Here is a 24,746-nt window from a genome sequence, read left to right as displayed (position 1 = left end):
GTGACATGTAGAATTGGAACTGACACAAGAGAGAAGGCAAAACAGAACTCAGAATTTCAGATAGTGAAATAATGAGCCCAATTGCTTTTGTTTCACACCCACACAACGGAGAGGTCCAAATAACTTGCAAGCATTAACCTTATGAGACATTAGTGTCTCGAACACTCGACAGAGGATCACAGGAGTCATCATCGAGATTATCGAGACGTGCATCAACGAAGATTGAATGATAGATCTGATATTATCTTAAAGGTAAATGTACATATTAAATCACCGAACAGTATGAGATTCTGTCAGAAAAATCCAGCATATATACATTATAGTGTCACCATTCATCACCTATACGTTGCATACCTTGAAAGCAATGCATAATAAATCGTGAAAGCAACAACTGTATTTGGCCAACCTCCAACTAAGCCATAGTAAACAAGTAGAGATAAGGCCAGATGGCTTGCCGGCGTTGAGCTAATCCAATAGATAAAGACAAGCAGTTTCTCAATCAGTTCCAGTTAAACTGGGTTTGGTCCAGAGACAGTAAAAGATGATACTTTTTTCAGGGTCATTTTGATGATCAGATGGTTGCAACAGAAAACCAGGAAGTTAAACTATGTTTGAGCATGTAAGAAATAGTAAACGAGATTGTCGTATGCTATTGTAGAATGTGTACAAGAAAAGAGAATACTGCAGAATAAGGGACAAGTTTGTCGCCATGTACAAACACGGTTGCTTGGCAAACATAGTTTAGTGTAGAGCTATAGTTTAGTGTAGAGCTGATGATTGAGACAACAGTGTCACATGTGTGGTGATATCACCATCGAGCCCTTTTCTCCCCCTAAAATTCTATTGGCAATTTGGCATCAAATGGAAGATCAGATCAGCAAAAAAAAATCCTGGGAAAAAAATACCATTAGCAACCTGGGAAAGAAGTATCCAAGCCAACTCATTCTCTCGTGAGGAGAAGCAGCAGAAAAAGGCAAAAGCTCTCATCACGAGTTGTACCGTGAAGCAAAGCACCAAACAGTAGTACACTAAGCCACTAACTCCTGCTAATGTGCAGCTGGGACCAAAGGTGAAATCTGGGGACGCCATTACACCTACACAGTGTAGAAGACCATGTGCTGCACAGGCTATACAGTCTTGGAGTCTTGGTAGAAGTAGAGCAATACAATATATAAACTAGGTCAAGGATTCAAGATTAGCTGGACAGAGTACTGCTGAACAACATATGCAAGATGCAGTACGTGACAAATTGACAATCATAAGATAAACTGATATTATGTGCAAACATGTTGTAGATATCCATGAATCAGTACTGGAGAGCTCAATTGCAATAGTTAGGATGAACAGTATGTATGAGAAGTATCATCCGTGCAAGAGATTTTGATGGCACAGTGCAAGCCAAGAACTTATGTTGCAATTGCTTTGTTGAATTGCAGTACACAGTAAGCACTGATTTCACTGCAGTGCTGCATTGTGATACAACAGTAAAGAGTAAAGGCAATGCAGGTAGCACATAGCGATTTTTTAAAATTTTACATCAAGCAGAAACTAGTGTTTCACTTCACAATCCAATATCTAGCTGCACCACCTCATGCAGCACAGCACAAGCAAAAGCTAAAACACAACTCTAAATTGCATTCTGTTGTTGTTTGTTAACTGTACGGACACACACCAAACTACTAACAATTATTCAGAAAAGATTTTAAAGAAGAAAAGGATCCTACACACACCAATCTCATCAATGTATATGCCCTGTTCATGATCTTCTTGTTTTTTTCCCATGAAAATCCTAACTAATTTGCAATCAATCAAGTAATCAACAACCACACATTTGCTTTGATGGTTTGGTGAATTCCACCAAGTGAGAGAGTAACCAAAGCAGTGAGCAAATGAGACCTCTTGAGGAAGAAGAAGAAGAGGAAGAAGAAGAAGAAGAAGAAGATGATGATGATGGTCAAGGTGGGGACTTGAAGGCCTGCACGATGAGGGAGAAGCCCGGCGCGGCGGCCTCCTCCTCCAGCCACAGGCGGCTCTCGAGCGCGCTCCTCGCCCGGAGCATCACCACCGCGCATCCCGGCGTCTCCCTGAACCACCAGCCGTGGAGGTCCCACATGACGTCGACGGGCGCGCCGTCGACGAACACCGTCTGGTTGCCCCTGAAGTTCCACCGCAGCCGGCACGCCTGCACCGCGCGCTTGCCGTCGACGCACACCCACAGCTCGTCCCCGCCGCCGGGGCCGGAGCCCGGCGCGCAGCTGACGCTGACCTCGTGCTCCGGCCCGCCCTCCGCGAACCGGACTCGCGCGGCGTGCATCGCCGCCGGGTCGGACACCACCACGCGCTCCACGCGCGCCACCGCCGCGATGCGCGCCCTGGGGATCTGGCCCTCGAACTTGGCCTTCACGAACTCCGCCGCCAGGTCGCCCACCGCGAGCACCACCTCCGCGTCGGCCACGGCCACCACGTAGTACCCGGACACCGGCTCCGGCGACGCCGCGGGGTCGTACCGCGCGGCGGTGAGATCCCAGAACAGCGCGAGCGTCGGAGCACTAGTCAATTCACCGCCTCCGTCCTCGTCGCCGGAGCCGGAGCCCGACGGGACCGAGCGGGAGCCCCTCCGCCGGCGGAGCTGGACGGCGCGGGCGGTGGCCGACGGCGCGAACGACAGCGTGGGCCCGAGCGGGGAGTGACCCCACGTGAGCCGGAGCTGCAGAGGCGCGGACGACCCATCCGCCAGGAGCAGCGTGGCATGGTACGACACGGTGACTGAGAGCGTCGGCGAGGACGACGCCGCCGACGACGACAACGAGCACGTCGACGTGCGCGTGGACGACGGCGCGGTGCACGCCGCCACGTCGGCGACGCGCACCGCCCCGTCGCCGATGCACGACGCGAAGTCCCGCACGGACGACGGCAGCAGCAGGCTGGACGCGCTCACCATTTCTTGGAATCCGCTTCCTCCTCTCTCTCGCCGAGAGATCTGCGGCCGCGGCGGCCAGCGGGAGGTGCAGTGAAGCGTGGAGAGAAGGACGAGTCGGAGGTGGTGGGGCTAGTAGGCTAGGCTACGAAACGGTGGTGGTGGAGGAGTGGAAGCCATTATAGCGGAAGCGGAGCGACCCGGCGGCGAGGCAGCTCGCGATTAGTTGAACTGGTAACTGCCGGAGCGGAGGGGGAGACGATGCGGGGGCCGCCTCCTCTGCTTTAAGTCTGCCCGAGGCTGCGCTGGCCGTCCGATCACGAAGCCCGTGCAACGTGGACCGTCCGATCGGGCGTAGAGGATGTCGTCTCTCATTTCAGCCTCAGGGACGCATGCGGAGACATCCCCTTGACCCTTCGGACGAAAGAATTTGTTTGAATTTTTTGTATTGTAAGAGACAAAATTGAGTAAGAGTGATTTGATTTGAAGCGGTCTTTGCATTCGTTTATGCACGACAAGTTTTTATTGAGCTAGAGTAGCTCGCATGCAGCCAATCTGGACGTGGGGGTTTTCTCCGAAATCACAAAGGATAACACCCTATTATTCGTATAAAATTCATCTAAAATCGATACATAGCAAATAAAAAATTACAAAAAAACAACTGAGTCTCATCGAGCGTGAAAAAACACTTCACCCACTCATGCACGACAAGTAAACTAGTCTCGACCGCAGACTCCGCTTTCTTTCATCAACGATTGATACTACATTTATTTGGCCAACATCAATTTTTTCTCAATGTTGTGAAAGTCCCTTTTTTTTTTTGCATATGTGGTACTCCCTCTGCTCCTAAACGTTTGACGTCGTTAATTTTTTTATACGCGTTTGACTATTTATCTTTTTTTTCAAATATGTAAAGCTATGTATATGCATAAAAATATATTTAACAATAAATGAAATGATATAAAAATAATTAATAATTATATAAACTTTTTAAATAAAACGAATAGTCAAACGTGTATAAAAAAATCAACGGTGTTAAATATTTAGGGATTCTTGTAAGCTTGGTCGGTTCATCCATCCTCGGGGCAGGGGCCATACCATAGCACGCACGATGGCATCATGGTGGATCGGTGCACGAAGGAAGAGAGACGGCGTCGCCATCCAGCTGCAGTCACGAGTGGTTGGGAGGATGGGGCATGGGGGTGACGAGGAGGATGAGCAGAACATGGGAGAAACTGTAGATGCAAAATGCATGTGTCTCCATGTCCATGCAGCAGCCAGAGAGAATGGCTGGATGGGGCAGAGTGTTCGACTGGGTCGGCGAACCGGATCATCTGCTTGTCTCCGGCTCCTCTCTTCCTCTTCACGAGTCAGATCATCTGGGAAACAGAATACCGCCACTGAGACAATCTCTAATGGATATCTATAAGCTATATAAGATATGCTATCTAATTTTTTAATAGAAGATAGATAAAAGAATTAAGAGATAGTCTCTTACCCATATTTTAATATTAAGTGAGAATAAATTGTAGAATCATTTGTACTCTGAGTTATTTGCTAAGAGATAGATCATTAAAGAAGTTATTTTTTAAATTCGGAGGTGGTCTGATCATGACATGCAGCTGCCTCTCCAGTCCTGTGTGTTCAGGAATTTTGCATGGTCAAAAATATGGCTGACTTGAATTTTCGGTGATCCTCGGTCTTTTCTAAAATATATATGTGTTTTTAGTATATGCGATGTATGTACATGGTCCGATCATTTTGATATGAAACTACAACAGAATAAAATTACAAATATAATGAAAAAAAATTCATATTAATTAAAAACTTAAGGTCAAATGGTTTGAGGACATGTATGGCATCTATGATTTTTATTTGTTGTTTTCTTCGGTATGAGCTGACTTTAGTGTAGGCAATATAATACTGACTTGGGCATGGTTTCAGTAACAAAATTAGCTTAACGTAAAGATGAAACTAGAGGCCATACAAGTAGTGTTGGATCGGACTGAGCAACGTGGGAAGATGAACCGGTGGATCATGCATTGCTCATGGTCCATGGTGACATGTATGATGATGCAAAGAAAAGGATGGTACTATGGCTTAGTACGGTCATACATCAAAGCATAGGCCATCACCAACAACCCTCAGGATCACAAATCCAAATGGAATACTATGCCAGGTTTGTCACCTTGTTACCTACGAGTTTTAATCATAAACCAAAAAGGTTTCACCTCTCAATTATTGAGGATTAACTAAATGACCAAACGGCATCGTGTAAAGCATGGCGATGAATTATAAACGAAGCAAAAAACTTGTCCCCTTGTCTCTGGGCTAAAGTCTAATTTTTCCTAAAAGTTGCCCGTATTGCTGTTGATAGATGATTCAACAATGAAGGAACCAACACAACACTGTACTAATCGATCTTAAATTGCAAAACTCCAACACACACATGGCAGATAAAAAAAAAGTGTTGCACGGAAATGTGAACTTAATCACATGAATTTGTACCCGTCTTCACATACCAGTGCGTTAACTAACTGAAAGAATACGCCAGATTAGAGAATTAATGGACTAACCTGTTGTGCTTACGCTGACCCTGCAGAGCTCATGGCCCATTGGTCCATGAATAATGAATCGGTCTGATCTGAGATGTGAGAATACAAAATATGGTTACAAAAATGCTGAACTGAAGTATACTAAATTGACTCATGGGAGGACAATCTGCTCTGGGATGTGAGAGTGTGATTCGTGCATCGGGCGCGGAAAACTAGGCACTTGATCCCAGAAGCATTACAAAATTGAAGCATGGTTTGTTGACTTTGTTTTTTTAGATTCGATAAACAAAAAGGGCAGTCCTTTGCTACTACATTACTTGGTAAAGGAGAAATGAAACACTCACCTGAAAACAAGGAAAGCAGGATCCCTGAAAATGATAGACAACAGTTTTTAGCTTTCGACAACCGGGAAAGAACAAATCAAACGCTAATACAGCAAGTTAATAGGCTCTTTCATCTGGTATATCAGATAAATGTGGCCACGCAGAAGGATCTGCATTATTCAATCCAGCTGGCAGGAAAATAAATGTATTGCCATAAAGTAGAATACGCAAATAGTCTACTTGTATGTTTTAATAACTGATAGATGGCCAGTGTGCATTGGACAAGGTTTCTTTTCTTTCTTTCTTTTTGAGTAAACTAGGACAAGTTGGCAATGGAAATTTTATAAATACAGAAAACACAAAAAAAAACATACGTGGTGAAGCTGAAAAGAGACACTCAGCTGATAACAAAGAAACAAGGAACCCTGAAAACCATCGACCATGATTTCTTAGATTTCAGCATTCAGAAAAAAACTAATTAAATGATTTAATACTGCTGATCTATATGATATCCGATAATGTGGGTCTTCACACGGAATGATCTACAGCTCCACTGGATTTAGTCAGTTGGCAAGAAAACAAATGAATGCATTGCCAACAGCCAAGAAAACAAAGAGCCAAATAGTAATATATCATGCTGAAGTTCAAGCATACTTGATACTTTTAGCAGCATAGCCATGTGTAGTGGGGACAGTTTCTTGTCTTTTTGTTAAACTAGGGAAAGATAACCGTGCGGTTTTTATAAATACAGCAAACACAAGTTGACGTAAGAGGCATTTCTGTTTCTAATCTACTGAACAAGCTACTAGATATATTATGCAAATCGAGTGAATATATATTACTCTAACTGACGGCAACAGGGCAGTTGACGAGAGGGTACAAAGCCTTCTCTGATCATACCTACTAAAAATAAGAGAGGTACTGCATAAAAGTTCAGATTTCCAAATAAAGGCATACCATATAAGCTAGGAAAGGTTTGCTCCTAGTTGAAAATGAACTTGTCTTCTGTGCAGTTGAAGTTGGAGCATCCCCATTCTAGCTGCAAGTTGAAATTGCTCAAATTAATAACAAGCTGATCGGTATAAGAAGCTTCCGTTCCATGATGAGCCCATTGTTTAGTTTGCAATAGCTTGACATTAAAGATATATGATTCCATACTGTACTACCTTGCCAAAACTGAAATCAAGTTTACTATCCCACTATTACCGAGTCGAACTCAATAAATAAGTTGTGCTGCTCATACTGATAAGTAAATAGTTGGTGTCCGTTGTTATACAAGTCTTTCACCCTTTTGGGGAAACCCCTGATGTATACAGCTTCATATTAGTAGCCTAAGGCATGAGATAGCCTCATTGAACAGTTACAGTACCTGCATTAAGATTCAAAACTTTCTGGCAACAAGAAATAGGTACCCATATGTGCACTGAATAAACAACATATCCCTTCAGGAGCCAGTTATCCTAGGTCAATACGAAAATATGATGCTACACTCATCAAGAGAAGCAAAGTCAAACAAAAAGAGACATTAAACATCAAGTTAAATGTGAACTTATGCCATTTTATTGGACCAATTCAATTTGGTTCATTCCACACAACAGACGGAAATCCATTTGCAGCATTAAGCTCACACACTTCATAAAACATCTCATAAATCAAACAAATCAAGTGATTTTGGAACCTAGCCATGATCAACTCATCAGCAAGCAATTATGCTGCAGAAATAAATATATAGCTACCATGAAATTAAGTACCACATGTGCAGATAAACACCCTATTTAAACCTGACTGATGATCTTAGAGTGCTGTTGGCACAAAAATGATAAGAGTTTGGTAACTACTGTACGGTTTAGCTATAAAAAGAAAATCATAGTTGCCAACGGAAAGGACGCGTAGGTGCATGTTTATGAGTTCTGAGATGGTATATATTGGATGGTCCAGGACTATTAATGACAGGAATATGGCTCTCCTCTGCTTGATATAAACCTCTACCAACTCTGCAAGTTCCTATGTAAAATGTAGGCACAGGAAAATATCATAGGATTTTTTGACAGCTTAGATGCAAGATCAGCAATGAGTTTTCAGTTGTTCGCATCACTTGTATTTGTAGGAGCCCGTTGGATTTCAAATGCAATTTTACTGTGATTAACAGTCAACACAAACTTCAGTGTCTATTTCATGCTGTGTGTCAGGCCCTTTATCCATTGAAGAGTTGTCTGCACAACAATCTATGCTGGACCAACACAGCTCTTGGCTGCAGCAGCAGCACTCTAATGAGTCATCTTTTCTTATGAGCTGACCTTCACTTTAGTACCATAGATGGATGGTTGCAGTCCGGCTTGCCCATGGGCATGGTGAGGGTGATACACATCTTTATGGTTTACACTTTACAGTACTAACTGAACCAGGGAACTCCTGTACCTTATTACATAGTGCTGCGTAGTTGATGCAAAGCTGATTCCACTAATAGAGATTGCTTCTGCTCTAATCTAAGAAATGTGAATTCAGAAGTTTAAACATTAGGCTCAGTTTGTAAATAAATGTGAATTAGAAACTCAACTGGCAGGAGGAAAACCTTCCACATGGCTTTTCAAGCTGAGAAGAAACCTCAGCCAAAACTGGCTGGGAAAGGCCACGAACCCTGCCCCTTGACACGTGGATCCTCTCCCCATAGTTCGGGCCATAACCCGTGTTTTGAGGCCTCTGTCCTGTATACGAGGGCCCGCCCAGCATAGGTCTTTTCTTGACACATGTTTTAACTAAGGGACCAACTAATGACCTCATCTTAAACTAGCCAACTCTGAAATTTCGCTCCTAGGAGGAGTTGGACCTAGGAGCTAGCAGTAGGTACTACTAAATCGCTGCAACCACTAGGCTACGCAACAAACGAGAATCACAATTTATCTATACATTCTATATAGTTGAAACCCGCTAGCTATAATGTCCAACATGCAAACATAACACATCATCACCCACTAGTAATTGTTATATTTAAAGTTCATGCAAGCAAGCTACATCATCTACAGTTCATTAGATTCTAAAGATTAATATGCAAGCATGTCAAAACATCATCCTTTGAAAAGGGCATGTAATATAGTGGTTGCAGTGACCTAAGAGCATTCTCGGTAGCTCATCTAAATTTAATCATCTATATTGCTATTTGGATGATCTTTAAAATAGATTTTCTTCATATTAGTCATTAGATTAACTATGCTTGAGAAAAAAAATCGGTCGGACCACCCATATCCTAAATCCTAGATCTGTCATTGCTCCTGGTTGTTAAGATATGGAGTGAGGAGAGAAAATATCTAAATATGGAGTATCTCTTTCTAATATGAATGATGCTCTATTTTTAGAGGATGGGATGGAGTATTTGTTGGAACAGCATTTATCGCTCTGTTTTCAAGATGGAGTATTTGTTGGGAATGCTCTAAATACCACCTCAAGATCTTAAGTTGAAATCTCCATAGAAGGGAATTTCATATTGAATTGTTTGATGGGCTAAGTTTCCAATTTAAAAGGCTGCATATATCCAATTGGATGTAAAGGACAGGTGAAAAATACCCTTCTCTAAAAAAAATCATCCTTTATATCATTTTCACAATATTTCAACATATATTCATCTATTATTTCAACAATCTTTAACATATATTCATCCATGTATTCCACGTATTCCACGGTATAAAGCAAGGGGCATCATTTAGTTTTAACAAAATTGCGAGTCAAAATGAAATGGTGAACAGTTCCCTAAAAATGGGATGAAGTAGTGAACAGGCACGCATACCTGGAACACGCTGACCTCACGGTTGTTGCTGAAGGAATCATGCAACAGCAACGCCATGGACGGACAGACCCATCACCCAATGCCAGACAGGAGAAACACTGGACAACACAGAGACAACGAACGCAGCAGAGAGAACTGCAATGGTGACCGCCGCAGCGAGCAGTCCAAAGGCGGTGCGCCAGATGAGGAAGGCGGCAGCAGCAGGGATGGCACGGCGACGGGGTGGACAAGGCGGAGTGAAGGCGGATCAGCTGGCCAGGCCAGCGAGGAAGATACTCAAACAGCAGTGAACATAATGGTGGTGCATATGGAATAATGTAATGAAAATGTTTTTTACGTATAAACAGTATGATTCTACTGTTTAGCTCAAAAAATGTTATCTACATATTTCCTTTTTTTTAAAGAACGATGTTATTGACATATCAGATCTTCAGATATTAATTACGATGCTATGTAGTATGTACATCATTGTAAGATACTGGCGTGCTTAGTTTTCTTGAATGATGTTACACCAGAACATGGATGTTACCTTCCAGGATTTTAGAACTCTTCGTCAGTTTCTGTGGTCCTGGTAATAGGTATTGACCATCTTCCTAAATGGGCTGTGTAATTTGTGCATCTGACAACACCTCTTCCTTTTGGTCCGTCTGGGAAATCGATTACACTGACGCTGCCATCGTCCAGATGAAAACATGACATGTAGTCCATCGTTAAATCCAGGCACTGGCAAATCAACGCTAGATGGACACCCGGATGTCCTACAACCACTAGAGTTCTTTCTGCTGAAGTATCATCTGCCAACTCATCTAGCAACGCTTGCCACGCACCCTTCGACTGGTTCCATAGCCCCTCCAGAGTTCTGTGTTCCATGCTGCCCAGCCAACCAGACTGAACTATTTCTCCAAAGCTCTGCAGAAGAAAAGTATTAATTTTTATTCGAACTCCCACAAAATGCAGAGTACTAGCATTGAAATTTTCAGGTAATCAAGCAGCCAGCCAGTAGGTGCATACAGAGGTGATCATGAGACAGCTCTAGTAAGAAGAATGTGGTGAATAGATTTGATCCCTAAATGTTGATATCTGCATAAACTTCGCAAATATTGGCCCCCATAATGCAAGTGTGAAATTTTAAAACATACAAGGGATCTTCAAATACTCTATGCACTATAAAGACTACTGTGATTCTCATCATAAGACATTGAAAGTGGAAATGATTTAACCTTTTGTTTTATTCGAAAGGCATCGTCGATTTCGAGTTCTAGCAGTTTCTTCATGTCAACATAACGAGGCACACAATCAGCGCCTAAGCAATCTGCAGCCTCCTGGACCTACAATTCACTCTATTATGGTTAGATCATGCAGATAACTAATAGATAAAAGGAAAATGCATTAGACTAAATTTTGCAAATAGTTCAGAACACAGTTACCTCGCATATTGTGGTAGCAGTATCGACTGCTGCAACTTGTGGGCTACAGAGAATACCGTTCACCTTCTGATCTAAAAGTAGTTCTGCAGTCTTCTGAGCCTGAAAACATTTTACCAGTAACGAGCTTAGTTTTCAGGTAGAAATATAGAGATTGCAATGCAAGGAAAAAAATTACCTGTATAATCCCAAGCATGTTAAGTGGTGCATATCCCACTCCACCCAAACTAATCTGTAATACAAATCAATGTAAGTTGCATACATATGGTAAATCTCGACAGCTAAATATTGTCTAGCTGGTGACACTCTCGTAGTCTCACTAGAAATATAATAAAATCATTCCTTATAAATTATATTCTAGAATTCTTAATATAATTTTCAAGACAAATACTTATATCAAATTAGATTGGTTCGTTTAATTTTCCAAATTAAATTCCAAGAACTACAAAACAGCCCTCAGTAAAATAGTAGCTGGTTGGCTCAACTTGGTCCACAAAAGTTGCAGTCATGTAGCCTACTGTTAGAGCAACAGGACTAAAACAGCTCAGGTCATGGGTTCAGGTCCCTTTATTCCCTTTTAAGGTTTCTTCAGGAATCCTCTATACATAAAATCAAACGTACACAGTTTTTCCAGTGAATCCTCTTTGTTTTTACATTCTGATCCATAGGACAAGCACAAATTTGTTCATGCAAGAATGCATAACACAAAGGAAAAAATATATACCTCCGTGCTGTTCTGGGTAGCTCCTTGACATACTAGAATGATCCTCTTGCTTGTCTTTCTTCCTCCAGAACTTCCTGAGGCAACAGGAGAATTCGGGGTCTGCGAAATAAACACATGGAAACACAATTAAATCCTGCATTTTACTGGTTTTCCACCTTTAGTTCTGTCTCGACAAAAAGAAAAAATATTTTACTTATCCAGAAGATGACATGAGACAGGCATAGGAAAGACATACTACTGAAAGGAAAAATTCATCCATCCAACTAACTGAAAGTTACACACCTGATTTAAGCGGTTAAGGCATACAGCCGGGGGCCCTCCACCAGTCTGAGGGGTGAAATCCAGCACGCTAGCACCACAATTGCTCTGGAGAAGAACCCGAAAGTACTCTGTGCCAAGTCCTAAAAACGAACACCAGGAAAAAACACACACCAATTGTGGGCACAACCTTGGAATTGCAAAATCAACAGCAAAGCCTGGTAGCACCGACCCAATAAAGTGGCAACAAGAGCCTGGTTCACCGCATTATGTGCAACAACAAGCACCGACTTGCCCTCGTGCGCCAGGATCCTCTCCCAGCAGTTCTGAGCGCGGTCCCAGAGCTCCCGCACTGGGTAGTGGCCATCAATGCTGAAGTTTGCTGCATTCTTCTGCCATTGCCGGTAGAGAACTCCATACCTCTCCTTTCCTTCATGCTTCAACAGTCCCTGCAAATTATGAAACCATTGAACACCACAGCCAAGCATCCACCATTAAATTAGCAAGCCAGCACAACTGTACAGGCATTTGCACGAACACCCAGTGAGCAGGCTAACAACCACAGCAGTATGCCAGTATCCCACCTGGAAAGAATAGAGATCGATCTCGCGGAGGTCGGAATCCGGGATGAGATCCTCACCACGGTCCGCCCAGATGATCTCGGCGGTGCGGCGGGAGCGGGCGAGCGGGCTGGTGAAGCAGGCGTCGAAGGAGTCGGAGAGGAGCATGAGGCGGGAGGTCTCGGCCTGGGACTCGCCCTTGGGCGTGAGCACGGAGATGTCGGAGCTCCCCTGGATCCGCCCCTCCGCGTTCCACGTGCTCTGCCCGTGCCGCACCAGCACCACCCGCTTCGCCTCCCGCAGCGGCGGCAGCCCCGCGCCCGGCCGTGGGCTCGGCGACCTCTCCAGCTCCCGCAGGCTCGAGCAACGCACGCGGGGGGCTGATCCACCGACCATGCCACGGCGAGCGGCGGCCGGCGCCGGCGAGGCAGCGAGGAGTAGCATTGCTGAAGAGAGACGATATTTTTTTTTCTTCAGCGAGGTATGTGTGGTTATTGGTTTGGGTTGAGTTTCCCGCGAAGATTTTGCCGGAGACGTGAAAGGCGTATAATATTCTACGCTTTCAATCTCGGAAGGCGTAAAATGAGCGTTCGGCAATCCTCCTAATAATCTTTTTCACGCGCATGCTTTCTAAAGTTAAACGATATAATTTTTTGCAAAAAATTTTTATATAAAAGTTGTTTTTAAAAAAATTATATTAATCTATTTTATATTTTTTAATAATTAATTAATCATGTACCTAAGCTCTAATCTATTACTACTACGATTTTCACATTGGATAACTAATCCTCGTTCCCCAATACGGAACACGGCCTATAGTTCGCCACTGCACACGCCGCACTTATCAATATAGCTCAACCAAATCGGATACTTGCACTTTATCTTTTTGTTTATGCTTATAAGCCAAAATTTAAATTTTTAAACTTAAAATCAAAGTTGTTTTTGGGTTTGTTTACCGTAGTTTATTTTTCAGCCTTGACTTTTATATCACCAAATATACATATATAAAAATTTCATTCATAAATTATTTTTTATTTACAAATATATCATTTACCTCTAAACGTATAAAAAACTAGGCGGCTATTCCAATCCAAGTATATCCAACCAATGAAATGCACCCTGAACTAACTCCGTTTTAAGAATTACTTTCTCATGTTCATAGATTGATCACTCTATTGTATTTTCTATTTCAGGGGTAACAAAATTACAAATGATAACATTGTAACAATACATTTTGGTTTTGTATTAGAACTACAATTTGTTGGCATCCAGAAAATGGTAAAATAAGAATGTAAAACAGGTATATACAAACAATTCACAAATCCTAAGCCAAAATAACCCTACCCAAAACTACAGTGCAGGCATTTTCTGCTCTAATCTCCAAGAATTAATTCTTCAGTGATCAGAGTAGTGAGCTTCACCTTGCCTGCATGCCCAGCTCCATTCTGAATTTCAGCTTCAAGAACATACAAGGCAAGAATTTCACAAGCCACACCAAAGCTGTTCGTCCGTTCCATTTCCATGGATCACGACTTGAACGAGCTGTTGGAGCTGCCCATGGACTTGAGGTCCTTGTACGGGCCCGACGACGACGTCAGTTCCTGCTCCATCCCCGGGTAGCCGCCGCGCCGCCGCTGCTGCTGCCGTCTCTGCCAGAGCCGGAACCCGACGTAAGCTCCGGCGATGGCCAGGCTCGCGAGGATCAGCGACAGTACCGCCGTCACGGCCTTCGCGCCGCGCGACATGCCCGACCGCGCCGAGCTCCGCGGCGGCTTCCTGAGCTTGAAGTAGCCCACCTTCCGGTCGTCGGCCTCGTACGCCATCGTCTCCACGGGGAAGTCGATGAGGTAGCAGTAGCCGCTCGCGCCGTTGTGCACCGCGCCCCAGCAGCTGCAGTTGCCGGCGCACGCCGCCTCGCATTGCTCCGCCGTCTTGTTCGTCTCGAACGGCAGCCGCTCCTTGTACGCCACGGACACGCGCTTCAGCCGGACCTCGTCGAACACCTGGCCGACGTCGTTGTCGTCACCGCCGCCACAGAGGTCAGTGGTCTCCTCGGGGCGGCACGGTGGGGAGGTCGCGGTGCTGTTGGTGAGGCACTGGCACTTGGCCTCGCCGCCGCCGGGGAAGCACAGGCCATAGGCGCCGCACGAGGTCGGCAGCTCGCACGGCGCCGTGATGGCCTTGTAGTCGGAGGTCCAGGCCTTGGCGTCGGCGGTCCAGTAGTACGCGCGGAGGTTGCCGTCGTCCTCCAGCGTCATTCGCCGGAATGCACCGGTGAAGTTCTGCACGAACGTGTCGAACGAGAGCATGTCGACCTTCTCGCCGCTGCCCTGGAGGTACAGCCCGAAGAAGCCGCGGCCGTCGAGGCGGCCGTACACCGGCGGCTGCGTGGCGTTCTCCGGATCCGCCTCGAGCGCCGTGTGCTGCCAGTACAGCGGCGTCGTCCTGCCGCCGTAGAACTCCATGTGCAGGGACATGTGCGTCTTGGCGAGCCGCAGCGCGAACCGGCGGTTCGCGGAGATGAGCGGCGGCGACGACGCGGTGAAGTTCTGGTCCAGGACCAGCGTGTCCGACGGGCTGTCGAAGCTCTGCCACGCCGGTCGCGTCTCCGCGAACCGGCGGACGACGAGGTTGGACGAGTTGAGCAGCGCGACGGTGTCGCCGATGATGTTCAGCGTCTGCCACAGAACGCCGCCGTCGGGGCCGGCGAGGACGAGGCCGCGGTCGAAGGTGAGCGTCGCCGGGCGCGACCAGTCCCCGACGCGCGCCGGCGTGGCGCGCCAGACCGAGAACGACGAGGCGAGGTGCACCACGGCGAGGTCCAGCGACGCCGCGCCGACGCGGAGGAACCCGAAGGCGAAGGCGCCGTTGCCCGCGTACAGCACCGGCTCGAACGGCGCCGGCGCGTCCGGGGAATGCCTCGCCGTGAAGCCATTCGACAGCTGCGTGACCGGCCGATCTCCCTTGGCTCCGTCCACGACACCCACCATCACCGCCGATGCCACACATATCACCACCACCGCCACCAACGCTCCGGCGATCGCCGGATCACCATTGGCTAACCTCATTTCATCGACACGACAAAAAAACTAAAAATGATTCGCATTTCGGACAGAGAAGCACACACTACATACATATGCATGGATCAAACAAGAAGGTCAACGGCCGGTGAGAAATGAGAATGCAGTATCATGGAATAAATCCATGGCCAAATAAAGAATGAAAAAAAATTAACACACCTAAGTACTACTAGTATATCAATGGAAACCTTTGCATCATCTGCAAGCTGTAATTAACCCTAAGTTTTCAAATAATCTAGTGGCAACCATGCATGCAGTGCTATGAACTGTCCAGAAAGTCAACCCTCTGTTTCTGATTCTCTCTCCGTTGAATAGCTCTTCTGGAGCAGTAGTAAACGTGGGAAAAGATTTGATATTGCTTGGTGGATTGCTGCCTGTTCATACTTGTGCAGCAACTAGTATTTATATTAGATAAACATTCAGGTGTCGACATCATTCAGTTCATCAGACAGAGTGATTAACTGGTGAGATCTCATACCGGTGTGCTGAGTATTTGTTAATCTGGTTGTTAAGTTGACCTCGAACAGCTTGAATAGAAATCAAATGATGTTAATTATGGCCAATTTGTTTAAAGCGCAAATGAGTCACCTGTCATATAAGTATGTAAGGAGTAATATTCACCGTATGTCATTTGCAGATTTCTTTTTACTCTGTTGTAAATCTCAAAGCAGATTCTTTTTTATGAATGAAGATTGAAATAGTCATGTGTGGTATTTCCTCGATCTCGAACAATAGGGGCGCTATGGTGTTCTCTATTGACAGTAGAAATTGCTATGCGTATGACTCAACCATCCAACTTACGTACGACTCAACCATTTAACTTACGTCCGACTCAACCATCCAAGTGCCACTCCCTTGACCCCTTTGCCTAATCAATGTATGTGTAATACAGTTGGGTCATATCTATAGCGGTATTTCTCCTTGAACAATCATCACTATTGATTATTATAGTCTCATTTTGAGTATGTACTATTTTTTTTTGCTGAAATAACAATCAGCCAAAGTTTGAAATTGAATACTAGTAATATCGCCAATTATTCGAGAATGGATTAATGAAGTGGAAGTATATGGTTTCTACAAATTTTCTTACCGGGAGTGCTTTAAGTTGACTTTCCAGAGTTGGGAAATTGTACCCATTTATCTAAGGGACATCATATGTCGAGTTTTATTTGGATATTGGACTATAATGGTTAATTGTCCCCATGTTATACAAGATAGGGAATCACTTCGAAAATTAAACAAAGAGCCCACAAAACTTTGGAGTCAACTTCACGTCCTTAATCCCTCTTGCCGGCCGTACAAGTCTATGATCTAAGTTAGATTAGGCGCTTAAACTCTAGGCTGCTGACTATTGCAGGATCAAAAGACTGCCAATTCCATTAGATTCTACAGGTGATTCAAATTGACAAGCTGTTACTGCCGCATGACAGTAATTGCTGGATATTTGTTGTGTGGTGAAGTTTGAACATTTCTGTAGTACTGAAAGAGCACACGAGGCTCAGAAATTAAAACGTCCAATATATGTAACAATCGAAATTTTTTTGTTTTTTTATACATTTTTAATAAATAATTTTATTATTAAATCTCGGAAGAAATTATTTTCACCGAACGAATCTTTTGTCCATACCACCAACATTGGCATGACAAAACAACGCTGTCGTACAGAGTTTTTAGCGTGGTAGGCGTGCCACGCCACTAACACTGGCGTGGTAGGTCTGCCACTCCAAAAACACTGTTGATAGTGTTGTCTTGTCATGTCACCAACACTGACGTGACCAAAAGTCCATACGATAAACATATTTTCCCCTAATATTTAGTAATAAAAGTATTCATTAAAAATGTTTAAAAAATAAAAGAATGTAACAATCGGCTCCCATTTTATTTTTTTCAAAAAAAATTCTAATTGGTGTCATTCTAATTATAGATTTACATTATACGTTAATCATATTTCGAGACTAATCAGCTAATCGTATTAACTGAAACGAACGCGGCCTTAATGTCAAGGCAGCATACTCACTCCGGTTTTAAATAGATAGCTTCATTAATTTTTAGTTATACGTTTAATCGTTTGTCACCTAAAAGCTTACGTAATTATTATTTATTTTATTGTGACTTAATTTATTATTAAAGGTATTTTAAATATAACTTACACTTTTACAGATTTACTTAAAAATATTTAAATAAGAGAAAAAGTCAATGGCATGTCTATTAAAAACCGGAGATAGCTCAAATTTTACTATCTTTAAAAAATATCTCAATAACATATTTTTATAATTTAATATATTAATGTACCAAAATTATGCAATAATTATTTTGGTGCATCAAAATAAAAAAAACCCAAATTAATAATGTAGTATATCCTCTATGCAGGTATATATGTGTGTGCGCAGATGATAAATAATTATTCCATCCGTTTCACCATGTAAGACTTTTTAGCCTTATTTTAGATTTATATGAATGCTAATGAATATATATATATATATATATATATATATATATATATATATATATATATATATATATATATCGATTGATGAATTTAGACAAAACTAAGGATGTCAATGGGTAAATACCCATCGGGTATTACTATTCCATACCCATACCCACTACTAAATTTTGTATCATTAAAATACCCATACCCGTCACGGGTAAGAAAATTTCCCCATACCCATACCCGCTTAGATAAACCTTACCCGTCGGGTCACCCATATACCCGCAAAAGTTCAAAACAATCTAAATATCACGGTTTCTGATATGACCAATCCTACCACTGATACAACCATTGCTCACATCAAAAACAAGATGCTGACATGTTGGAATCCAATTCGGTCACCTGCGACATTGCTGAATTCAAACGGACGCCAAATTTGCATACGAGCTCCATTGTGGGTCTATGAGTACTTGATGGAAAGATCTTGGAGTCTTTTTTCCAACAGATCCAGCCTCATCATCAAATTCCATCTAAGTTGTCCGCAAATGAATAAACATTGTGATGCATCACGTGTCATAGGCCTTTGGGTTTGTAACTTTGTTTGGGACCCCGGCCCAAGAGGAGCCCAAGTGAAGTGCGTCCTAATCTGATGGAGCATGACCCTAGGGCACCCTTGGTCGTCCTCACACCCTTATAAATAGCTAGGTACACCTTTAGGGTTTCTCGGGTTTTATTAGATTAAAGTTTAACCTTTGCTACTTGCTTGTACATATGTGTGTTGGCGCAACCACTCGGATACTTGTTCTTCGGAACCCCAACTTATTATTTGTATTCAATTTCTATTTGCAATATCAGATTGTTTTTATCTTGTTCTTGCTTGTTTCTTCAATTTTCTTGCAGCAATAAGGATGATTTGCACCGGCAAGATCAACAACCCACGGAGAGGTGTATCGATCTCTAAGGCGCAGCACAACGTCTAGTACGGTTGTAGTCGGATCGTCAACGTTTCTTCCAAATCGTAGCTATCATAACTCACCGAAAGATCGGACCACCCTCGTGCACATCAATTTCTATATAGTATATTGCATAGACGCTAGGTACTTAGGACATCACACATTCATATAGTGTGGTGAAAAATGTGTGGATGGTTTAAATACCTATGGTTTTGGTTAATTAGGCTAGGCTAATTTAATATTAGGCCATGACATGCATTTAAACTTGCGGGTGTTTATTACCCATATGTAAAGTAAACGGGTACGAGGATCATAAAAATGTTTTCATACCCGCGTACCCGTTGGGTGAAAGTATTTGTCCAATTACTTATCCACGGGTAATATATTTAACTCATATATATACGAGTAAATACCTATCGGGTCTCGGGTCGCAGGTCCCCGTTGTCATCTCTAGACAAAACTCTTTTATAATATGAAACGAATGTAGTAGGATTTAAGGTGCAAACTTGTCGTCGTCGTCGTCGGTGAGCTCCTTCCGGCATAGCGGGCACAAGCGGCTCCGCGCCAGCCATTCGGCGAGGCACCGCTGGTGGAAGCTATGCTTGTCCGAGCACGGCATCACGCTGAGGTCGTCGCCCACCTCGTAATTCTCCATGCATATCACGCACTGCGCAGCGGCGGACGGCGACGCCGCCGCCGCCTGGCCCCCGACGTGCTTGCGCTTCTCCAGGGCCGCAACCGCCGCGGCCGAGGCCGGCCGTTTCCCGGCGCGGTGAGCAGCTACGAATTCGGCTGCCCCCAGGAGCAAGCTCTGCGTGTTCAGCCGATGCTGCGCTCGCGGCGGAAAGAGGAGACGACCACCGTGGATCCGTAACAACCTCCTCACCTCCTCCCACTCCAGCTGATCTGCTGTCGCCTGGCCGTGCGCTCCGTCGTCGCCGTTGCCGGAACCGGCGCCCGGCGGGATGAGCTCGTCGTCGGACGGGAGCAAGGAACCCGACGAGCTGCCAACAATGACGGTGTCCTCGTAGTCGTGGTCATGAGCCTCACCGGCGGCGCCCATGGTGAAGGCGGCGTCGTCGTCGCCGCCATTGGGCGGCACTTCCGCAACAAGCTGATCGAAACCCTCACCGCTGTCCTCCTCGTCGTCGAGGTGGTGGCGCCCATGGCCGACGTCTCTGTTCGCGAGTAAGAAACGGGCATACTGGACCAGATCTTCGCTCTCTTCGTCTTCTACCTCCATATCACCGCCTCCATTACCCTGACGATGGTCGCCGGCGCCGTCGCTGGAGCCTCCTCCAAGCCGTTGGTAGGCCTCTAATAGCGTCAGCAAGTTCTCGAATGGCGTGCCCTCCTCCATGGATCACTGACCGTCGTCGTCGTCAGAAACGCCGTAAAAATTAACCGATTAATTCTGATCACTTTAATTAGACTATATATAAGCATATATCTAATCTAATTTATAAGCAGATGCAGATCGATGATCGATTTGGATTGGTAATAATCTGCAGGTGCATGCTTCAGACTTATAGAGACAAGACAACGTACGGCTATGCAAGAGTTCGAGTAGGAGAGGCACACGGACGTGCCATGTATGTGTCAAAGGAAACAGGCCCAACCCTATCCGACTCGAGGAAGGAAGAAATTAAGATACGTGGCACAGTGAAAGCCTTTGTGGGCCCTCCCGAATCTAATCAACGGTGGATATAAGCTATTCTACACCTCCCTCACTTCAAAGGCCTTCTAAGGCCTATCTTACCTCCCACCCTCCTCTCAACGCCCAAAAATCACCCTATCTCATTTAAAAGTTGGTCAAAGGGTTAATCTCGTCGGTTAACCCATTTATGGGCTTCCCCTCATATCTATCTAAGCACAGCTCTCGTCTCGCAGAAATTCTGCAGTAACACGAAGGCAAAAATACAGTAACACGACAACTAATTTGCAGTAACAACGTCGAAACATACCCATGAGGGATCTAATTTTTTAAAGTACTTTTTTTTCTAACAACGTGGTACAAACGTTTTTTAAAAAATAATATATGAGGTGAGAGATAAAGTTATTTAAAGTTTGAAATCTTAAGAAATATCTATAGGATTTGTATTAGTATACACTAATGTTATGACAATAGTTGCAGTAACGCTATAGCGGTTACTATAAAATATGTGTTTTGTTACTGCATAATTATGACATAAGTACAGTAACATGTGTGTTATTGCTGCGTAATTGCAATAAAGTCATCATACAAGTATAGGCAGTAACACGAGATCTGACTCCATACTATTGCTATAATACAATTAATACATGTGGGAGAGCTAAAGTATTCTCAATCTTTAGAGAGCAATATCTCATGTGTCTAATATTATTTTTTAAATCGTTTTCACTACCGTGGTTAAAAAATTGTGATTTAAAAAACTAGATCCGTCATGGTATTGTTACTGCATTTTATAAGACATGTTACTGTATTTTTGCCTTCGTGTTACTGTACTTTTTAGATAGATGGGACTAGACAAATATGGAGTGAGGAGGAAGGTCAAAGGATAGGTTTGACCAGTGGAAAAAAAGGTTTAACCAGGCCAGGAGAGAGCTTTTGAGCCCTTGGAAGGAGGTGGGAGGTACGTTTGGGCCTTGTGAGAGCAGGGGGCATAGAATAGCTTATTCTACGAGGGTGCATATATTAGTTTTGATATATATATATATATGGCATGATATAAGAAAAATGACTTATTAGTGATTAAAAATTTGTTTGTATATAGAATGTTTTATATGCATGTAAGTGACTTGAAAACACATGCTAGAAAATAATTACCATAAAAAATTCAAAACAAACTTCAAAATTCAAATTTTTCTATAGTTGATGCGTTAATGGCTAAAATTTGTTAGAGATATAGATATATAAACTTTAAATATAAAGATGAAATTCTAGAGATATACGATTAAGTATTTGTTTTATACTCTAAGTCTAGTATGCTATATATACACCTATAAGAGTCAGTGTAATACACAGGAATTTCTGCAAGACATTTCATCAACGTCAATATCGATCGTGTCATTTACGATGGACAAAGACAACATCTACCTGGCATCACTACTGTCAACAAAAAAAATTTGGTGACCTAACATCAACAACGTCCTCTAACACCTGTAAGATAACCCAAGGACATCCTCCGTTAAATGCCAGACGTATTCAACAGCATCCTTTGATATCTGAAGATTCGTCGCCTATGATCGCTGCTCTGTCTTAATTTTTTTTCCTTCAGCTATATGCGGCTATATCAACTAGCATGTCTCCCTATTCAATATTTTCACATGTAGGCGCGCCAACCGATTATTTTCTCGATTTGGAGCGCTCGGTCAGAAGGATTGTCATCTTTGTTTATTTGTTCGGGTTAGCTAGTTTGGGATCTGCGGATTCCATATACACTTTCATATAGATCTACTCTCATCAACAGAAAAGTTAGCTACCACGCACTTCCAATTAAGAAGTCTAGGGCATTATTCTTACGGTGTCATTGTGCCAAGCGATAATATCTTCGAAAATTTATATTTTACTTGCGCCCATCTTTTCTCTTATTATTCTTACGCTTATAAGTAAATTTTAAATTTTCAATATTAAATTTAGAGTTGATTTTTGGGAGATTTTTTACCGAAAATTATTTTTCAGCTTTGGTTTTTAGATCACTAAAAATACATATATAAAAATTCTATTCATAAACTGTTTTCCGTTTGCAAATATGTCTTTTGACTTTTTCATAAGAAACCCAAACAATCACCCCCTTACACTAAGAAATTTTTACCGTGTATGAACATATTCCCTCCGTCCCAAAACAAATCAACTTTTTAGTTTTTATACTTGACTTCGTCTTATTAAAAAGTTTTATGATTAATAATTTTATTTATATTAGATAATAAAACATAAATAGTACTTTATGTTGGCTATTTTTTTAAAAAAATCTTAAAAAATTTTCAAATGAGACTGATGGTCAAACGCTCGATACAGAAACCAAAAAAGTTGTTTTTTTTTGGACGGATGGAGTATGTTTCTGTAGTTAAATTTGTTTGCTGTCGGCTTTAATGGGCAACATTTGGAAAGTAATAGAATTTTCCCTTTTTTTTCTTTTCATGATGTTTTTATTGTGCTTCTAGATTGTTATTAACATAAAGATTGGTTTATAGTTTGTTTTAGGTTCTTTTATGATAGGAGCTTCTCTTTTATTGATTTGTGTTAAATTATATTGGTGACTTATTTGTATTTTTTGCAGCCACCTCAATGTGCACATTGTTAAACCTAAAACTACAGTGATATGAAATGCGTAATTTTAGTATACCAACTTCATTGTCGTACATGGTTTTACTTGCCTTTTGTCTAACTGTAACTTTTCATTTTTTTAATAATCTCCCATTTATTTCATGTTTACCGGAATAACTTACCTCACGTTTCATTTAAGAAAGAAAAAACTTGTGTAAATACGTATTAGGAGAGTGATGAGAAACAGTACTGGATTGCCATTCAAGAGACAGAAAACATGAAAATAATAGCCATCTGAAGATTAGTTCCGAAAGTTTATAAATGAATTTGAAATCTACACTACAATCCATCCACTTGTTTGAATAGAATGATCTTTGTCACTACAAATTACAAATAGATCAAATGGAGAACCAAATGGTCTGACAAATGCTACACACTTGTTTAAACGGAATGAATGTTGGTGCTATTGGCGGGAAGCAAATGGCGGCAGAGCGGGCAGGAGCGCCTTCGCGCCAACCATTTGGCGAGGCACTTCTCGTGGAACCGGTGCCCGTGCGGGCACGGCATCGTGCTCAGATCGTCGCCCACCTCGAACTCCTCGATGCAGATCACGCACTCCGTCGAGTACTCCCCGGCGCGCGGCCCCTCGTACTTGCGCTTCCCGAGGCAGCTGATGTCCGCCGCCGTGGCAGCTGCGGCGCCGGGAAATGTCGGCGGTGGCGGTGCTGCTCTGGCGCTGGACTCCGACGCGGCACGCTCCTGCCGGGAAGGGAAGGGGTTGCGGTGGACGGGCGGGAGGCGCGGGCCGGGCGGGCCGAAGCGCTCGCCGTCGCCGCCGGGGAGCAGGAACTCCTGGAGCCAAATGGCGGCGACCTCCGCCTCGATGAGGCGGGCGATCTCGAGATAGCTGTAAGGATCATCGTCGTCGTCGCCGTCGCCGGCCGGGGGCAGATGCTGATCATCGTCGCCGCCACCGAGTGGGATATACGGCGGCAACGGCTCGAACGCCGACGCCGTCGCCATCGTAGCTCGTTCGCTCGCGCGCGGCTGGAGATCCGTCAGCGGCGACGAGGAACGGAGGAAGGAAGCAGATCGATCGCTCGCTCGCTGGCTGGTTTCGCTGCTCGCCGACGACGAGCGCGTCTGATGATCTGCGAGGGCCTGGTGGCTTGCGCGCGCTTATATCGCGGGAACATCTGGTGAGATTGCTTCCGAGTCGGACTCGACGTGGGAACTCAGACTCCGACACGGAAATGAACCCCGGAATTCTTTTTCCCGGGAACAAAGAAATGAACTGTTGCTAGTTTTTATGGCCATCCATTTTTCTTCGAGATTCGTGCGCAATTCGGGCTTTGTTGCAGTTGGATGCAGAGCCCGCCAACTTACGTGGGCTGTTAGGTTTTTTTTTTTGTCAGCCCGTGTCTGTTAGAAATCTCGGGCTCGATCACGCCGATACCGGTGGAAGAAGTTTTTTACAGACAGGTGTATATACAT

The 24,746-nt window shown here is 43.7% G+C and overlaps 5 protein-coding genes and 1 long non-coding RNA gene across 7 annotated transcripts; all 6 read right to left on the bottom strand.

The window, feature by feature from the left end:
- Nucleotides 1–1,245: 1,245 nt before the first annotated feature.
- On the bottom strand, nt 1,246–3,167 carry LOC102707818. Its single transcript, XM_040528664.1, has one exon. It carries the CDS (start codon nt 2,939–2,941, stop codon nt 1,955–1,957), a length of 987 nt encoding a protein of 328 aa, XP_040384598.1. The 5' UTR covers nt 2,942–3,167; the 3' UTR covers nt 1,246–1,954.
- A 786-nt stretch (nt 3,168–3,953) lies between these two features.
- Nucleotides 3,954–7,404, bottom strand: LOC107305301. 2 transcript variants are annotated; one of them, XR_005812749.1, is made up of 5 exons: nt 6,962–7,404; nt 6,753–6,834; nt 5,817–5,840; nt 5,494–5,561; nt 3,954–4,296 (listed from the first exon to the last, which is right to left on the bottom strand). It is a non-coding gene; the product is annotated as an uncharacterized LOC107305301 (long non-coding RNA). The 2 variants fall into 2 exon arrangements; XR_001551430.2 differs by having other exon boundaries at nt 6,753–7,404.
- A 2,496-nt stretch (nt 7,405–9,900) lies between these two features.
- LOC102707534 (2-carboxy-D-arabinitol-1-phosphatase) lies at nt 9,901–13,040 on the bottom strand. Its single transcript, XM_006663149.3, has 8 exons — nt 12,567–13,040; nt 12,215–12,431; nt 12,007–12,125; nt 11,725–11,823; nt 11,179–11,232; nt 11,004–11,102; nt 10,797–10,904; nt 9,901–10,485 (listed from the first exon to the last, which is right to left on the bottom strand). The coding sequence occupies exons 1-8, from the start codon at nt 12,984–12,986 to the stop codon at nt 10,117–10,119; spliced, it is 1,485 nt and encodes a 494-aa protein (XP_006663212.3). The 5' UTR covers nt 12,987–13,040; the 3' UTR covers nt 9,901–10,116.
- A 978-nt stretch (nt 13,041–14,018) lies between these two features.
- On the bottom strand, nt 14,019–15,610 carry LOC102707257 (PAN domain-containing protein At5g03700). Its single transcript, XM_040528612.1, has one exon. The coding sequence runs from the start codon at nt 15,608–15,610 to the stop codon at nt 14,069–14,071; it is 1,542 nt and encodes a 513-aa protein (XP_040384546.1). The 3' UTR covers nt 14,019–14,068.
- A 3,889-nt stretch (nt 15,611–19,499) lies between these two features.
- On the bottom strand, nt 19,500–20,366 carry LOC102706981 (E3 ubiquitin-protein ligase RING1-like). The gene has a single exon (XM_006663147.1). It carries the CDS (start codon nt 20,364–20,366, stop codon nt 19,500–19,502), a length of 867 nt encoding a protein of 288 aa, XP_006663210.1.
- A 3,327-nt stretch (nt 20,367–23,693) lies between these two features.
- On the bottom strand, nt 23,694–24,275 carry LOC121055736 (E3 ubiquitin-protein ligase RING1-like). Its single transcript, XM_040528766.1, has one exon. The coding sequence runs from the start codon at nt 24,273–24,275 to the stop codon at nt 23,694–23,696; it is 582 nt and encodes a 193-aa protein (XP_040384700.1).
- Between the last annotated feature and the right edge of the window lie 471 nt (nt 24,276–24,746).

The sequence above is a fragment of the Oryza brachyantha genome, chromosome 11 (assembly GCF_000231095.2).
Source record: "Oryza brachyantha chromosome 11, ObraRS2, whole genome shotgun sequence".
In the NCBI taxonomy this organism is placed as follows: Eukaryota; Viridiplantae; Streptophyta; class Magnoliopsida; order Poales; family Poaceae; genus Oryza; species Oryza brachyantha.
The sequence above is the reverse complement of the archived record's forward strand: the minus strand, read 5'-3'. Positions and strand labels throughout refer to the sequence as shown.

What these genes read in the sequence shown, in the direction of transcription:
- LOC102707818 (XM_040528664.1), bottom strand. Translation starts at nt 2,941, where the DNA reads ATGGTGAGCGCGTCCAGCCTGCTGCTGCCGTCGTCCGTGCGGGACTTC.
- LOC102707534 (XM_006663149.3), bottom strand. Translation starts at nt 12,986, where the DNA reads ATGCTACTCCTCGCTGCCTCGCCGGCGCCGGCCGCCGCTCGCCGTGGC. An exon ending in CTACCCAGAACAGCACGGAG is followed by an intron (nt 11,233 to 11,724) that starts GTATATATTTTT and finishes TTTGTATTACAG; the next exon opens with ATTAGTTTGGGTGGAGTGGG. An exon ending in ACATGCTTGGGATTATACAG is followed by an intron (nt 11,103 to 11,178) that starts GTAATTTTTTTC and finishes AAATGTTTTCAG; the next exon opens with GCTCAGAAGACTGCAGAACT.
- LOC102707257 (XM_040528612.1), bottom strand. Translation starts at nt 15,610, where the DNA reads ATGAGGTTAGCCAATGGTGATCCGGCGATCGCCGGAGCGTTGGTGGCG.
- LOC102706981 (XM_006663147.1), bottom strand. Translation starts at nt 20,366, where the DNA reads ATGGAGGAGGGCACGCCATTCGAGAACTTGCTGACGCTATTAGAGGCC.
- LOC121055736 (XM_040528766.1), bottom strand. Translation starts at nt 24,275, where the DNA reads ATGGCGACGGCGTCGGCGTTCGAGCCGTTGCCGCCGTATATCCCACTC.